Below are 18241 nucleotides of genomic sequence, written 5' to 3'. Positions count from 1 at the left end.
GCCACCTCATGTAGGTTGTTCCATTCACGCCAGGGTCGGAGCTTACCCTATCGCAGGAACTAGAACAGCCCAGCGGCGTCCTGGGTGATAACCTGAAGGCAAAGGAAATAGTTTACTGCATCTGCCGAGCTTCTTCGCTATATTTCAGTTGCTTTGAGGGATACCGTCCCTCGATTTCCTCTCGATGCCCGTTTCCCCTCCCGTAGGATACCAGTTGGTATCGTCCGCGGTCCGCCCCCGCTCCGCCTCGCCCCCGCACGCCGTGGCCTGGGGCCCCTCACGTGACCCCGTCGCGATCTCGCGGGGGACCAGACTCTCCGAGGCGGTGCCGCAGGGAACAGAGGGACTGACGGAGCGGAGTTCGCAGCAGCTTTCGCCGGAACATCAGCGCGGAGGACGTGATGTCGGGGCTCTCCCGCCAGCTGCCTTGGGCCGCTGCCTGCCTGGCCGCGCTCTGTGTGCTGACCGCGGCTCAGGACGTCTCCCCGGACCCGAACGTGACTGCAGTTACGACTTTAGCGACCACCAAGTCAGTTCCGACGTCGGTGACGACTCTAACGCCGGTCACCACTCCAGCACAAGGTGGGGGCCGGCCCAACGGGCTTCCCGCACTGGCACGCCCGCCGAGTCGAGCCGTCTGTCCTGCCCGCGGTGCGCGCGGGGCCCGGGCGGGCCGCGCTCCAGCAACATGGCGGCCCGTCCGAGTCCAGCCGGGGCCCGGCTCGGGGTGGCGGGGGTGGGGGAGCGCCCCGGGGAGAAGGGGCGGTCGAGCCTCCGTGGCCTTTGCCACCCCGAGTGCCCCACGCCGACATGCTTTTAAAAAGTGCCTCGTAATCCCCAGTCTCACTTCACGCTCGGAAGAGGGGACGTGGCTTCCTCCCGCGGTGGCTGCAGTGGGGTTGATCATGGGGCGAGGCGACTCGCCTCCAAAGTTGTTGATGAAGTCGAACCCCCCTCTCTTTGGGGTTAGCCGTTTGCCCACCCAGGTCCTGCCTCCGAGAGGAGGCTTCTCCGGAAGTTGGCGAAAGAGGGAAAGAAGCCGTAGACGTTAATGCTGCTAGTGTCTCCGACTTCGGTCTGAGAAAATAAGTTGCCTGGGATCTAACTATATTGATTCTGCGGATAGGTATGAGATACACTCGAGGGTTGGGCATTCGATTAATTAAAACTTTGCTATGTGCAAAGAAAAAAAGTAACCATTCGTGTACTCAGTGCTTCACATATCCTTTTTGGTATTTAAGGCTAAACTAGAAGATAGGCAGTGAAATCTAGGAGGAAGATGGAGTTAAAGTAACTGCGAGAAGCGTAAATTTAGTTGATTGTGAAGCTGGGATTGGAACCCAGGTCTGTTGATTTTCCAAAACCCGATCAGGAACACACCCTTTGTTAAGCTCTGCAGTAGACTTGGGTACTGGTTGAGGCGTACATTGAATTGGCAATGTCTTTACAACACAAAAGAGAGGGGAAGATAAATTTAAGGTAGAAAGGTGAAGGAGCCCTAGTTATTTAAAACCTGCAATTTAGTATAATTGGTGATTGTAGTTAATATTGAGTAAGGAGTAACTGGCATCTTGACCAAAGAATTGCCGTGGAGTGTCAGGATATTTACCGTGGCCCCCCCCCCCCCCCCCCCGCCCCATTCCCTCAGACTGATGATACTATTTTCCAGTGTCTTCCTTTGGTTTGTTTCATGAAAGTTTAATAAAATGTATAATTGTTTATAAATATGTAATAGTAAAATTAAAAAATTGTTAAATGAGGAAAGTAAATTGCAGTACGATACTGGACATTCTGACTGCACTGTTTTTAAGAGGATAGAGCACAATGTGTATTGTCTCCTGCTGATTTTGCAGTTTTTTCCCAGAATTGTAGTTTTGGAGTGTTGTGTGTATTTTTCCAAGAGAAGCTTGGAGATTCCCGTTAATTGCCTTTTTGTAATTGAAAGTTGTGCGAAGATGTTTTGTTTTCTGTAAATAGTAATTGGATAAGCTTCAGTCTAAAATGAAAGGTAGCAAGTTTAGTTCATGGTAAATAACATTGATTATGCTATTCAAACATTAATTATCAGGAACAAAAGATTTTAGACAACTAGCTTTTTTTTTTTTATCAGTATACAAACGTCTACAGAATTTATTTTCTATTTTGTGAACCCCTTATTCAGGGTATTATGTATGTCCCAGTCCCTGATGAATACTAGTCATAAAATATTGAAATGCGTTGCCTCTATGCAGAACTGTTTTTTTTTAAGGCATGCGGAAAGCAAATATGAATGTTTTGGGGGGCATCAACCTTCCAGGAAAATGGATAGAGCCCTATTCTAAAGTCTTTTGGTCATTTGGTTTAAATTATTGACAAAAACCCTGCTAACTTGTTAAATTACGTGTACATGGATGTTGCTCCTTCCAGGTCTTGTTGTTTCTTACCCTCCATTCATGGAGGACCCTGGAAAGAGCAGACCGTTTATGAGTTCCGAATCTCTTGAGGTTTTCAGAATGGGCATCATCAGAGCTTGGGTTCAATCTGTAACAAATCTTTATTACTATTAAAAATTCCAGTGTCTCAGCTGATGTTTTAGGGCAGTGATTTCCCTGTGTGTGGCGTTGGCCTTATAACATAGCCTTTTTTTGCCAATATTTTTATTTTTTATGGATGTTTTAAAATGGCTCAAGAAACCCTGAGTGTCTGTGAAATAGCGTTGTCTAGATAGGTACTGAGCCTTCTCACTAGCTTGTGGGGTTTTTTTCTTCCCTTTCTCTTGAGTTTATTTCAGCTTCTTAAGTCGTTTATAATGATAGGAAATTTTTATTAAGCCAATTTATGAAGTGTTTTTGTGTGTATGGTTAAAAAAAACCCATCTAACATGAGGTCTACCAACCCAACAAATTTTTAAGTGTAAAGTACATTATTAACTGTAAACGCGATGTTATACAGAGGAGCTCTAGAACTTTTCATCCTACTTGAAACTATACCCTGCTTGACCAGCAAATCTCCATTTCCCCTCCCCGTAGCCATCATTCTCCTTTCTGCTTCTGACTGTGACTGTTTTAGATACTTTATATAGGTGGAATCATGCAGTGTTTGTCCTTTTTTGAATGTCTAATTTCACATAATGCCCTTAAAGTTCATCCATGTTGTAGCATATGGCAAGATTTCCTTTTTTTGTGGTTGAAAAATACTGCAAAATGTATACACTTTTTTAAATCCATTCATCTATCAATGGGCTATGTAACGTTTTACCACTTCTATGAATTAGTAAGTTTAGTATCATATGTAATGCTCACATTTGCGTAAAAAAGGTAAGTGATACAAACTCAAAGTGAGTTATCAATTGATTGGTTTTATATTCCCCTCCCCACCAGATATCTGTGAAAACCGCAACAGCTGTGTTTCCTGTTTCAATGCTAGCCTTGATGCTACTACCTGCTTTTGGATAGAATGTAAAGGTAAGAAAAGATTGCTTCAATTTTGAGACTGCAAACTGTTTTGTTTTAACCTTTTAAGGTATTCTACAGGGCATTCCTGAACATTTGAAAATTATGTAGAAAATTTGGTATAGTGTGTTACTATTTATTTTGCAAGTCAAATACTTTTTTGTTAAAGTGCCCGTTGCTTCACATTTCCCCCCAAAACTCTGGTCTCCCATTCTGTCCCCACACCTTTAATTCCTTAGAGGGATAATTAAGGTTCAGTAGTTTTTATTTTTTTTAAGTTTATTTATTTATTTTGAGAGAGAGAGAGAATGTGCGTGAGCACGTGAGCTGGGGAGGGGCTGAGAGAGAGAATCCCAAGCAGGCTCTGTGCTGTCATCGCGGAGCACAATATGGGGCTCAAACTCAAGGACCGTGAGATCATGACATGAGCCAAAGTTGAGTGCTATGCTTAACCTACTGAGCCACCAGGTGCCCCAAGGGAAGAGAGATTTTAAAGATTTGGAAGATGGGGGGCGCCTGGGTGGCGCAGTCGGTTAAGCGTCCGACTTCAGCCAGGTCACGATCTCGCGGTCCGTGAGTTTGAGCCCCGCGTCGGGCTCTGGGCTGATGGCTCAGAGCCTGGAGCCTGTTTCCGATTCTGTGTCTCCCTCTCTCTCTGCCCCTCCCCCGTTCATGCTCTGTCTCTCTCTGTCCCAAAAATAAATAAACGTTGAAAAAAAAAATTAAAAAAAAAAATAAATAAAGATTTGGAAGATGGAATGGTACAGGTACACTGAAATTAGCAGTGAAAGAAAGTTGTAAAATTTTCCCCTGAAAATAGTTGTCTAGAAAAAGGAGGCATTTATCTTCTGTCACCTACTAGATGAACTATGGAGACCTTATAAAACTTTGTTGGATACTTAAATATGAAAGAAGAATGACATGGGAAGAGAGTAACCTTTAATTTGAGGGATAAAGAGCTACTTGAAGATACTTTGAAATGCCAATAACGTTTTTGTTAGGACTGCGGAATTATAGCATATTCTTTTTTTTTTTAATGGAAGGTAGTTGCATTTTTTTCTTATCAGTAAAACAGTCTATCTGGTTTATATGTATATAAAAGAAAAAGCTAACACTATATGTTAAGCTTCTTTGTGCGTTAAAAAAATGTAAGAATTGTGGATATATCACTACATAAAAAAGTTGAAAAACTTCTTTTAAAATTAAGGTATTAGCTTAGTTTGGGGTAAAGTTAATTTTTTGTTTAATAGTCCCTTTTTTTAAAGTCATAAAATGGAATTTAAGAGCACACGCCTCTTCTTCTTGGGACTTGGTGTATTTTTTGGGGCTCCAATACCTTACTGTAGGATATGTTGGAGAAAGGTCTCCCTTACTCTTGTTACAAGTGTGACCATCTAGGAAAGCAGTTTTAGAAAGTGTAGATGACCAAAGCAGAGATCTGGAACAGAGGTCCTGCTGCTGCTATCTGGGCACCTCCTGTGGTGACTAAGCCTTTATTAAAGATCTTGACTGTTTCTCCCTACTGACTCAGCCCTATTTGTAGATTCTAGCAACCTTCCCTGTATGGTAGTCATTGCCACAGTTCTGTGATCTGAGTGTTTTCCGATTTATCTGTTCAGTATATTTATGATGAGTTTAGAAGAATATTTGGAGGGATCCTATGTATTATTTCTTAAACAGTGGGGAAAAGAAAATGAAAGTTATTTTATCGGTCTGTGGACTTATAAAGTATTTATCCTTGAGTTTGATTTTTGGAAGCAATTCTGGAGCTTAGTAACAAAGTCAAAGATAATATAAGCAAGTGATTGGTGCTCTGTGTCTTTTCCTCCCCATAACAGACAAAAGCTACTGTTCCCATAATTCAACAGCTAGTGATTGCCAGGTGTTGAATGGCACAAAATTCTGTTCTGGTAAGTATTCACATTGACTGCCGGGGAAAGTGGCCAGAGAGGTGAGGAAGATCTTTGCCTCAGGAAGCCTTAGTTCAGTATTTGGTTTGCCATTTCCATAATTCTAATCTTGTTAGAAATTTGGATATAAATAACATATTCATACTGATACAAAGGACAATGTTTTGAATCTTAGTTTAGTGATTTGGCTGCACTGTGGAATGCTGCAGGTAGAGAGATACCTCCTCATTTACTTTTTTTCTTTTTTTTTTCTTAACTCTTCTGGAAACTCCCTGCATTTTAGACCTTCTCTTTATTTGCATTTTACAGGCCTAGACAACCTTGTTCTGGCACTTTTCTTGGTTGTGGTGCTGGTGATTGTCACATTCTCTAGCATAGTTTGTGTTAATGGTTGAATTTTTTCTGTATTCCTCTGTTTTCTCATTTTTTTTAAGTTTATTTATTTAGAGAGAGAGAGCAAGCAGGGTAGGGGGAGAGGGAGAGTGAGAAAGAGAATCCCAAGGAAACTCTGTGCTGTCAGCGTAGAATAGGGCTTGAACTCCCGAACTGTGAGAATGTGACCTGAGCTGAAACCAAGAGTCAGACGCTTAACCTACTAAGCCACCAGGCCACCCCTCTTTTTCTCATATTTGTACTTTAATTTGAGGAAATTGATTACTCTTTAACCATAACTCTTTGCTCAGGAAATAGTTTAAATTCCTAGATGAAACAACTGATTTTTTAAATAAGATTACAAATGGATAGGGAAGTCAATTTGTAATTTGGTGCATAGGTAATAATTAAATAGAGCAAAAGAGGTTTCTGGAGTGTGTCAGTAGCCTTGAATGACTACCTGTAACAATTTACTTTTAGTAGGCATTTTCCCATTCGAACTTGAACTTTGTGACTGAGAATTTCGTTAGTGTGAGGTCCATTATCCCTTATGTACAGTGAATATAGTATAGTTTAGGTGGTAAAAGAGCAAACAATTTTAGTATCTATTTTGATATATATTAGAAAACACTAATAACTATAATCAGACCTGTGATTTCATGATAATACTTTCTAGAAACAAGTATTTTTTTAAATGCTTGTTTATTTTGAGAGAGAGCGCACACGTGTGCATGCTGGTGGGGAGGGAGTGCATGGAGAAGAGGGAGAGAAGACCAAGCAGACTCCGAGCTGTCAGCGCTGAGCCTGACAAGGGGCTTAGTCCCATGAACTGTGAAATCATGACCTGATCCGAGATATCAAGAGTCAGATGCTTAACTGAGCCACCCGGGTGCCCCAAGTAAAACATTTTAAAAGATAGTAATTTAGAGAAAAATCAAATAAGTAATTATACTTATTTGAGGATGTATCAGAATTAGTTTGGGCAATGAAAGATAGGAAAACCCAAATTAGAGTGGTTTAAGCAACAGACAGACTTCACTCTTACGTAAAGGAAGTCTGGGCTCAGGTGTAGCTAGAGGGCTAGAGTAGTAGCTCTACAACCATTAGGAACTCGGGCTCTTTACTGTCATTCCTCAAGAATATCTCTGACCTTACTCTCCAAGGTGAGTGCTCCTATTCCAGCCATCAATTAGTATTCCTGCCAGCGGGAAGAGGAAAGAGAGAGGCCCACACCTACCTTACAGATGCTTTCTAGAAGTTACACTTGACTACCTAGCTGCAGGGGAGGCTAAAAAAATGTCTGTCTTTCCTCAGGGGAAGGAAGTGTCAACCTTAGATTGGTGCTTCCATTTCTAAAGAAGGGGAGATGAGTATTCAGAGCAACTGTCAGTCTCCTCCGCAAGGTGGTACTTAAATGCCAAAATTATAAAAGTGGTATTTAAATGACTGCAATTTGGAAAATAGTATAATAGATTGTGATATTTGAGATTGCTTGGACTTAATGTTTGTTTCTTTTAAATAGAACCCGAGCCCACTCTGATGCCAACCAATTCTACAGGTAATACAAGATAATTGATTCTTTTCCTCTTCTTCAGGATTTGCAAGGCCTTCTGATGGATAATTTGTTAGCAATTAAGTACCTAAAAGTTTAGTATAATTTAAAAAACTAGTAGATGTATTTAGTTTTGGACCATAATTACATTAATATGAATTGTCTGTGACAGCGACACATAACTCCAGTGTTTCATATTCATTGTACATGGGAGGATTTGCTGTATCTTTGGACATTGAGTTCACACACTGCTTTTTGTGGATTTTGTGGAAATCTTGGGAAATACAGAAGCCTAAAGGAAATTAAAATTCCCTATAATTCCCATCATCCAGAGGTACCAAAATGTTTTCATTGATAAAGTTATTCCAGTCTCTTCTGTAGGTATATCTAAATAAATATACTTACTATGAAATTGGATGGTATGTTCATACATGTTTGAATTTGTTTTTCCTCTTACTTAAACATTGTTGTATGCGCTTTAACCATGCTGCACTTGGTTGGATAGTTAGGTCATCGGTCATTCTCCATGCAGTGGAGAATATGTGCTGTTAACTCTGATAGGATTGATTCAAACAGCATTCCTAGGTCAGAGGATAGAATTATTTTAAGGCTTTAAGTACTGATTGCTTTCCAGAAAGATAGGCTTTTCAGCCTAAACAGCTGGAAAGTTTTTCGCTACACCTTCTTTCTCCTTCTAAAAATCTTTACCAAAGTGATAGAAGGAGTAAATCATTAAAAAAAAAAGTCTACTCCAGGAAAGTACTAGGCTTAGATGATTGGGATTGGAGATAGAAGTAAAACAGCATTTTGTCTGCGGTAGGAACTATGAAAAGGGTAAGTAAGCCCAGTGTGTTGAGATGTTTGTAGGAAGGTGTGTATGTGGAATAACGGCGTATGTGGTGAAGGTGATGAGAAAGAGTGTAATGAGGTCAGGGAATTGCATTTGGAGTACACGGTGAGGAAAAATTGAGCTGGACAGTAACAGGTCAAGAGCCAGATTGGGAGGACAGATTGGAAGGAAGACAAGAGTGGACACATGGAGATTGGATAACCTGTGGTGGTAATTCTGGGGAACTACTAGGGGAAGAGTTGCAGGTGTATGCAAATAGACTTAGGAATTAGAAGTGATAGAACTTGATGGAGGTGATGGCACAGCTCTTTGCTAACCGTACAGATTAAGCTGATCAGTAGGCAGTAGTAGTGTCCACAGGAGCAGCTTATAGAAAGGAGAATAGGGTTTAAGAACCAAACTCTATGGAACAGTAACACGTAAGAGTTGAGAAGAAGAGGACTGGAGAGGAAACGGAGTAGGGATGGGCAGAGAAGTGTGTCCAAGAAACTTTTATTTTCAGAGGAAAAAGTGGTCAGATGTTGTAGTAAGGGCCAGAACTCATTTTGAAAGACTTTGGCAGTGGTGAGCTAGCTAGTTACCAGGTTTTGCTTGCCAGTTGTGCATAGCTCTTCCCAGCTACACATTCAGTGATACCATGTTGGTGGCTTGAATTACAGTGGAAGTATTCATGCCATAGAGATCTGCAAATGCTACAGAACTTGCGGAGAGCACACAGTAGTAGCACCATTAGAAGTCACTGACTAGGAGGATGTTAAAATTGATGAAAGCAGAGACTTTGAGGGAAAATTAGTTTCCTAAAGGTGGGATGTAAACCGGAAGCAGGAGCGGGGGAATCAATTTCTTTAAAACCATTGTGTGTTCACTTTTAATTTCTCCTCCATGGATCTTGATGTAGTTTTCATGCTTGTTCTGCACTGAGTTCTCCAGCGAACTACGATGGAGTCTTCCTTGTTTTGTCTCTTTGGGTTCTGTAAAGTGGAAAGAAGCCAGGGCTTGCTTATAGAAAATGCACCAATTGCATGGCAATTAGTGGTTGAAAAACAAACCTTTACATGGTCTCTTTTCATACCTACTGTGGAAAGAGAGCAAGTGAAAAATTAAGGGATTATTAAAGAAATGATTCAAAGGGAATCTGATTTACTTAGAAAGGTGTTCACTGGGGTTAATTATAATAGTCTTCTGTCATGACGTATATATATTATAAATAAATATGAATGTCAGTAAATAATACCATAACAGAATGACTAAATTATGTTAGAAATGTGGTCGGAAATATTTGTAATATATTAAGTGGAAGACAAACTATTAAGTTTTAGCACATTTTTAAATTTTTTGTTACATACATGCCTAGAGAAGTGGCTGGCTGGAAGCAGCATGAGATTACTTAATTTACTGTATTTTCTATATTTCCATCACCAGTAGCAACTTTTGTAACTGCTGAATTATTTTTTTTTAATGAAAGGAACTGTGGGTCAATAGAAGTATATTCCCTATTTCAGTCAAAAGTAAAAGTGTGTGAATGTTTTGCCTATTTATAAAAAAAGAATTAGTTTGTACCACATTCAGAGGATTGTTCGTGAGAATCAGATAGAAAATGTGTAAACTTTCTTTCTCTACCATCCATTGTCAGACAAAATTTGTTGATAGTGTTGTTTTAAGATTGAAAGGAATATATGTCTAATTTGTAAAGTGTTAGTGTGTTACACAGAATGTATAAGCAACAGAAACTTTTAAAGGATTAAAAGTCTGAAAATAATCATACCCTTTAATCTAGGAATTCTGTATAAGAATCAGTCCTATCAGAGATGAGATCAAGTATTTCCCTGCAAGATGTTTGTGGTACGGAGAAATGAGAGATGACCTAATTGTCTCTCCAAGAGCAGGGTAGGGGAAATGTATGCAGCAATGCTCATATTGAGAGAAAGGGATACAGACTTGTATGAGAATTTCTGTCAGTATTGTTAACATGTCTTTTATTAGAATCTGTTAGTACTAACAGAGTACTATTAGTAATATTAGTACTAACAGAGGTCTGTTAACACATTGCTTTAGTTCCTAAAATGTGCTTACATTCAGGTTAATTCTCACAAGTGTTCATTTCTTTATAGGTATTTTCAGATAAAAAAATTATTGGAATTCATGTAGTATGGTAGACTAGAGCTACCTTTGGGCTCTTATAATTTAAATTGGGGGTCTTTGACTCCTGAGGACCTGTTCTTTTATAAATCGAATTTTATTGAAACAGAACCATGCCTGTTCAGATGCATGGTGTCCTGGGCTGCTTTTGCACTACACAGTGTACAAAGCTTAAAATATTTACTGTCCGCCTTTTTAAGAAAAGTTTACCATCCCCTTGAAAGAAAGAAGTTAAGGCTATCTTGATACCTACTGGAGAAGTACTGAGTTGCACCTGTTTCTTACGATGACTTTTTAAGTTAATAGTTTTTGCCACAGAAGCAAGGTTATTTATCAAAACAAAACAAAACAAACCTATATAGTTCCCTTACTTAAACACTAATTCTTGCCCTTCTGTGCGTTTTTTTGCGAATTTTTTCCAGCTGTGTAAATTCCATACTTAAACGTGTACATAGATGTTAACATGGATACAATTTCGTGTTTGCTTGATGTTTTCAGAAGCATTTAAAAGCTAGTATTCTTGATGTTTTCAGAAGCATTTAAAAGCTAGTATTCTGGCTACGTAGATAAGTTAGTGAACCATTAACTGAAACTTGGCCTTTATTCTTTAAAAAATGGAAAGCATGTGAAATTGGTAGCATTATTTTTAAAGACAAATTGTTAGATATTGGGAGGTTTGGAAATTTATGTTTTTAATAAGTTTTGTTTACATTCCAGCTAAAACCACAACTCCGCCTTCCTCTTCTACAGCTACCACCACAGTTACTACATCAGGTAATTGAGGGTTTTTTAAACTAACAGTGAGGTAGGATGTGTGTGCAACATTGCCTTGTACTGTTTCTGCCACCATTTTCCAGTTTTATTCATGAATGGTAGTGAGTAAAACTCATCTCTTACATTTTGGAGGACCAAGACAGTTGGCTGTTAGAGCAGTAATGGTAGGTTTGCTGAGAGTCCTTCTCATTTGTTAATGTGTAACCGCATTTGGCATGACTTGTTAGAGTTAAATGTGGTAATGTTTCTCCAAAACCTTTTAGTACAACTTGTAGGCGAGATTTCATTTTTTATAACTTAACAAATTAAATTACTAAACACTGATTAGTTGTGTGCTGTGTTAGATCATGGCAATTAGAGTGAAGATAATATAGCCATCTTTTTTTGAGGAAAGGTCTAAAAAGCCAAGCTTGCACTGCCAAATATGTACCTCAGCCATATTTCTCACCATTTCTTTTTTTTTTTTTTTTTTTTTGGAGAGAGAGAGCGTGTGCCCATGGAGCGCACGTGGGGGAGGGGCAGAGGAGGAGAGAGAGAGACAAAGGGAGAGAATCTCAGGCAGGCTCCGTCCCATGACGCTGTGATCATGACCTGAGCCAAAATCAAGAGTTGGATGCTCAACCAACTGAGCCATCCAGGCGCCCCCTCACCATTTCTTTACATTCCTTTATAATTCTTTTTTTTTTAATATGAACTTTATTGTCAAATTGGTTTCCATACAACACCCAGTGCTCATCCCAAAAGTTGCCCTCCTCAATACCCATCACCCACCCCCCATTAACCCTCAGTTTGTTTTCAGTTTTTAAGAGTCTCATGCTTTGGCTCCCTCCCTCTCTAACCTCTTTTTTGTTTTTTTTTCCTTCCCCTTCCCCATGGACTTCTGTTAAGTTTCTCAGGATCCACATAAGAGTGAAAACATACGGTATCTGTCTTTCTCTATATGGCTTATTTCACTTAGCATAACACTCTCCAGTTCCATCCACGTTGCTACAAAGGGCCATATTTCATTCTTTCTCATCGCCACGTAGTATTCCATTGTGTATATAAACCACAATTTCTTTATCCATTCATCAGTTGATGGACATTTAGGCTCTTTCCATAATTTGGCTATTGTTGAAAATGCTTCTATAAACATTGGGGTACAAGTGCCCCTATGCATCGGCACTCCTGTATCCCTTGGGTAAATTCCTAGCAGTGCTATTGCTGGGTCATAGGGTAGATCTAGTTTCAATTTTTTGAGGAACCTTCACACTGTTTTCCAGAGCGGCTGCACCAGTTTGCATTCCCACCAACAGTGCAAGAGGGTTCCCGTTTCTCCACATCCTCTCTAGCATCTATAGTCTCCTGATTTGTTCATTTTAGCCACTCTGACTGGCATGAGGTGATATCTGAGTGTGGTTTTGATTTGTATTTCCCTGATGAGGAGCGACGTTGAGCATCTTTTCATGTGCCTGTTGGCCATCCGGATGTCTTCTTTAGAGAAGTGTCTATTCATGTTTTCTGCCCATTTCTTCACTGGATTATTTGTTTTTCGGGTGTGGAGTTTGGTGAGCTCTTCATAGATTTTGGATACTAAAAGTGCATCTGAAGAGTAACTTTTAATTAATAATTTGTATTATGAATGAAATCATATTCAGTTTATGCCACAGATGATTGTAGGTTATAAATCCTCCTCTCTGTATTTAAAATACTGTTCTTTTATGGTTTTTTTATTCTTTTCGCTTATTCTTGTGCTACCTTTCTCTTGGTTTCAAGGAAGCCATTTTGTCTTCACAGGAAGAAATACGGAACAGTTGTAATTAATTTTAAAGTGGCCAGCTTATCAAACAGCCACTACAACCAGTGTCTATTTGATATTCGATTTAAGAAAAAAGAAAAATTTAAGTATGAAATTGCTTTTTAGTAAAATGGATGGTGTTTCACTTGAAACGTTTTACTCCCTGAAAAGAAATTTATGTTTTGTTTTCTCTAGAAACATTTTACTCTCTGGAAAAGGAATTCAAACTTTTTTGCTTTTTTTCCATATGGTTTGGTAATGCTCATAAAATTTGCCGAGCAAGATTTACGGTACCTTTAATAATGAGGTTTTTTGCTTGTTGGAATTATAAATTGTAGATACTTAAGGTAATTTTTGCGATTTGAAGAATTGCGACCAAATTTTTACTTACCTTATGTAGTTAGTAAAATTCAAAAGTTGTACGAATGTTCAAGTATTTACCGTAACAAATATTAATATTTACTGTAATAATTAAGTAAAAATATATGTAGTCTGAAGAAATTGCACATTTTTAAAGTGCTTTACATGTACCCAGGGCATAATTTATGTACCAGGAGAATGTTTTGCTGTTAGTTTTGTGTTTGGATTTGTATGGTAGCATTGACTGCTTGATACTGCTGGATGGAGTGAATGGGATTGATAAATGGTTGTTTTCCTTAATTAGGGATAGATTCTAGCTGTAAAGACTTGACCCAAGAGCAAATGCTTTATAGAATTGAGCACATGGCCAAGTAGAAGCTCAGGTGGGTCTTGAAATTATGATAGAGGATCGTGAGACTTACCAAGTGTTATTTTTCCGCTCTTATTTAACAGGTACGACTAATACCACTTTAACTCCGACTTCACAACCTGGACGGAAGTCTACCTTTGATGCAGCCAGTTTCATTGGAGGAATTGTCCTCGTCTTGGGTGTGCAGGCTGTAATTTTCTTTCTCTATAAATTCTGCAAATCGAAAGAACGAAACTACCACACTCTGTAAACAGACCCATTAAATTAACAAGGACTGGTGTATAACTCACTGAAACCAAAATATTATCTTTCAAGATGTCCCACATGGAAGACGCTATTCCAGGATCTTTAAATTTTCAAAGGATGCATATAGGATGTTTTGGAGCATCGTCCTTGAAGAAAAATCACTTAAATCATTTTGCTCAACAGGAATATTTAAAATATTCTGCATGAATCCTTGTGGCTGTCTTCTTTTATTTTAAATGGCTGCTGCTGTGGGATTATGTTCTCTCTTCTTGACGTACCAAATGTAACTCTGTAAGTGATGGAAAACATTGTCCTGCGCAGACAACCTCATGACTCTTTTGGCAGTTTAAATTTAGTCATTTTAAAGCCTGAAAGCTGCATTATTTTCATCCTAACTCAGGATGTAGTCTAGTGACCAGAATTGAGAAGAATGTGCCAAATGAGCATCAATCGGGTGGACTTTTGGCTGTCCTTTCAAAAGTGGAATAAATCTATAAATTTAGTATCCTTAGAGTAAACTGTATCTTTAGAGTAAAATTTTGTGCTCAATAGCAGTTATTTTTTCTACATTAGAAATAAGATGCCACACAGGGAATTACATTCCAGATTTAAAGGAACGAATGGAAAGGATACAAACCATTAAAGAATAGCAGGTTATTGTTCATCTTTGTAAAGCACCTTATATCACTGAGAAAATAAAGAACAGTGCCTTAAAAGACAGACTGAAAGGTAGACTGTAACTTAAAATGTTTGTGATTTGTTCTTTTACATTAAGGAAGGTAAAGGTTGGTCTGATGATGTAACTGTTGACAAGATGTAGTAAACCTGCTTTTAGATATCATACTGTTAGTATTTAACTAAATACTATTTGATTTCAGACCTGAGCAAGTTAAGCTAAAAGATATTCCACAAAGCTGAAAGCCTTCACATATTGAACCTCCCAGCATTTTTCTTAGGCTTTTAAAAAGTATAAAGCTAAAGTTGATTTAATTAGATTTTCCTTTGTACTTCAACACTGTTGTACCATGAAAGGATTTTCACCAAGCTTTCTTGAAAAGTAACTATTTTTATGAGGCAAGAAGGAAGGAAGTTGTTTTAGAGTCATTTACTAGTTCTTTAATGAGACAATCACTTTAAGTTTTGAGACCAGAAATGTGACCAGTGTAATTTTAGAAAATCTAGGGATTTTTGGTTGATTGGATTACTGTAGGTTTTTAATGATGATTGCCCAGGATAGACAGATTGTGCTTTCTCTTCTTTCTCTTTCTCTCCTGCTTTCTCCTTCTCTCCTGTCCTTTCTTTTTAGTTTCTGTTCCCGTAGTATAATATAAGCATGCATACTTTAAGTTTTTTTTTTAGTTTTCTTAGGCAGCACTAGTTTTTTCAGTTTTAGAGGGAGACTTCTCCCCTGCCTTTGACATATTGGATTAGTTCAGAGGTTTACAATAGTTTTAAGAAAGTTTTTGCTTTTCTAGGTCATTAAAGGTTTTTAGTTTCTTTAGCCTCTAAGGGCTGAGTTTAGCACTTGGTTTTCAGTATTTTGTAGTAGGAGATGACAAGTTGCTTTGGTCCATTTCATTAGCCAAAATTCCTTGCGTTTAGATTATATTCAAGGTTCTTAAAATGAAGATTTACTGTTTCTTTGTTACTTGCTGGTACAGCTAAAGTTTGTTTTACTTGCACATTTGTACATACACCTAATCTTTTCAAGTGCCTTAATTGTTTAAAATCTCTGGCTTCAAAGGTTTTTGGGAAAAGGTAGGTTTACCTCACATTTTTGTGTTTTCATTAGTAATATTCATTAGTAATTAGTTCTAGGAACCTCACAAGAACTTTTATTATGGTGCCATGGCTGTTAGTTTTTAGTGCTAGAAGATCCAAGATTCATTTGAAAATATACAGAATTTCCATTCCTCCCAAAGTGGCAAAATTTAGCTACAGTGGTATAATTATCATTTACGTAGATGTGAATACCTTATCACACATTAATGTCCATACAGCAATTTTTGTGATAATGTAGCTGATGGCGCCTTCTCATCTTCTGTAATTTTGAATATTGCTCTAATAACAAAACCATAATATGAAACCAGTTAGATTTTGCAAGAAGAGCTCTTACAACAGAACTCATGGCCTTTTCCCCCCTTCCTTTAGCAATTTACTATCTTGAGCCATTAAAAATTTGGTTTTTTTAAAATCCAGAAGGTATATAGAAACCTTTTCAGATTTTCTTCTGATTTGTTCATGCGGATGTAGTTCTATCAAAACACCTTACTTTACCTTACAGATATTTGTTGCACAGGCAGACACTGCTGTATTTAGAAATTTCTATTTCAGTTCATTAAAAACTGTAAAACCAACCTGTATCATGTACCAAACTGATTTAAAATAAATCTACATGTTTATTGAATCAATCTGTTCAATTTTTTATTAACTGAAGTGTTTTTTGCATTTTGATTATGAAATTTAATGATAGTGAATTTACCTTAACAGTCTGTTTGGAGATGGGTTGTCTACTCTATTGTTATACAAGACCAGCAGATAGTAACTAAGATACGGATTCGCCAGTGGAGGACAGAGCTTTAGAAATTTTTAGTGCTTTAGTGTTTACAGCACTTTACTGATGTTGGTCCATTGTCTTCTCAATTGCATTGTTCTCTGAGAAATCAGTCATCTTCATCTTCTGTTACTCAGTACATATCTTTGTTTTCCTTTGTTGCTTTTTAAGATTTTTTTCTCTATTGCTGGTCTGAGCAATTTGATTATGACATGCTGTGCTATCATTTCTTTTGTTTGGGGTTTGTTGGGTCTCTTAGGATATATGCCTTTCATCAGATTTGGGCATTTTTCAACTACTATTTCTTCATATATTTTTTTCTGTCCTTTCCCTTCTTTGTTAGGGGTTCTGATGACACACAGGCTGCCGGAAGTTGACACACAGCTGATCCATGCACTATTCGGTTTTTTAATCTTTCTCTGTTTCATGTCAGATTACTGTCTTCAAGTTCACTAATGCTACAGTCTAAACCTAATGATAGTTTCATCCAGTGTGTTTATCATTTCAGGTGTCTTCATTTTTAGAAGTTCATTTTTCATGGTTTTTATCTTCCATGTCTACATACTCAATCTTTAGTTTTTGATCATACAGTGGTATGCTTTTTAAAAAAAATTTTTTTTTTCAACATTTATTTTATTTTTGGGACAGAGAGAGACCGAGCATGAACGGGGGAGGGGCAGAGAGAGAGGGAGACACAGAATCTGAAACAGGCTCCAGGCTCTGAGCTGTCAGCCCAGAGCCCGACGCTGGGCTCGAACTCACAGACCGCGAGATCGTGACCTGGCTGAAGTCGGACGCTTAACTGACTGCGCCACCCAGGCGCCCCTGCTTTTTTTAAATGCCTGTGTCTGCTAATTCTAATACTGGGTCAGTTTGATTTTTTTTGTTCAGTATGGGTCATACTTTTCCTGTTTCTTTGCATGTAAGTTGTAAGTTTCTTTGCATGTAAGCTGTTTTGATGCTGGTTATTTTGGTTCTGGGACACAGAAAACAAACAGTATGATCCTTCTAGGTCTTGCATTTAAGTTTTGTTAGGTGAGAGCAGAGCAGCACTTATTCTAGGGTTCCCCAGTTCTGAGGCAAGACCTTTCTGTATACCCAGTGTCCCTGGATTATGGGGCTTTCTAGTCTGGGCTAGTGGGAACAGGCTCTGTTCCTAGCCTGGGGCAGGCTCCCAGATACTTTTTCCTGGAAAGCTTCCCCAGCCTTTGGTAGTTAGCTTGTGCACGTGCTGACCGATATGTTGCTGAGACTACATTCTGCAGATCTTTGGAGCTCCTCTTTCCGCGGCTTGCCACCCTGGTCCTTTGCTCTGGGAACTCCAGCTGCTTTGAACTGCCTTGACTTTAGCTCCATCTGAACTCAGGAAGTCCACTGGGTTCTGTCTGGGTGTCCTCCCTACATCATTGCTTAGAAATGCAAGGCAGTAAGCTGGGTTGATCGTTCCCTGTCTTTCAAGGATCACTGTTCTTTGCTCAAAGTCAAATGTATTGGAAACTACTGTTGCGTGTGTGTTGTCCCGTTTTTCAGTGTGAGGGTAAGTACAGTTTCTTCATCTTCGCCGGAAGAAAATGTTCAAGATGAGGATTTTATTTTATTCTATTTTCAAGATGAGCATTTTAAAGTCTTAATTTTTAATTTAAGGAATATGAAAATACGTATTCTCAAATTATTTTTCCTTAAACTATTCAACATAAGTATGTCGGCTTTGACCATCCCCCAGTCCCTTCCCCTTGCTTGCCCTCCACTTGCAAAAATCAATAATGGAACTGGTCTGGTGTGAAACAAACCCCCACCCCCCCCCCAGCATTTTTTATGTACTATTACGTACCCTTAGAAAATACATAATGTGGATTTTTATTTTAACATCATCCTGCAACTTCTTTTCGCTTACTACTTGCAGATC

General features: G+C 38.7%; 1 protein-coding gene across 1 annotated transcript; it reads left to right on the top strand.

Annotated features, from left to right (window-relative positions):
- Nucleotides 1-272: 272 nt before the first annotated feature.
- Nucleotides 273-16188, top strand: CD164 (CD164 molecule). Its single transcript, XM_040474361.1, has 6 exons — nt 273-582; nt 3360-3443; nt 5270-5341; nt 7236-7271; nt 10972-11028; nt 13619-16188. The coding sequence occupies exons 1-6, from the start codon at nt 402-404 to the stop codon at nt 13783-13785; spliced, it is 597 nt and encodes a 198-aa protein (XP_040330295.1). The 5' UTR covers nt 273-401; the 3' UTR covers nt 13786-16188.
- Nucleotides 16189-18241: the final 2053 nt, after the last annotated feature.

The sequence above is a fragment of the Herpailurus yagouaroundi genome, unplaced genomic scaffold (assembly GCF_014898765.1).
Source record: "Herpailurus yagouaroundi ecotype Mexico unplaced genomic scaffold, PumYag 139, whole genome shotgun sequence".
NCBI classification, from domain to species: domain Eukaryota; kingdom Metazoa; phylum Chordata; class Mammalia; order Carnivora; family Felidae; genus Herpailurus; species Herpailurus yagouaroundi.
The sequence above is the reverse complement of the archived record's forward strand: the minus strand, read 5'-3'. Positions and strand labels throughout refer to the sequence as shown.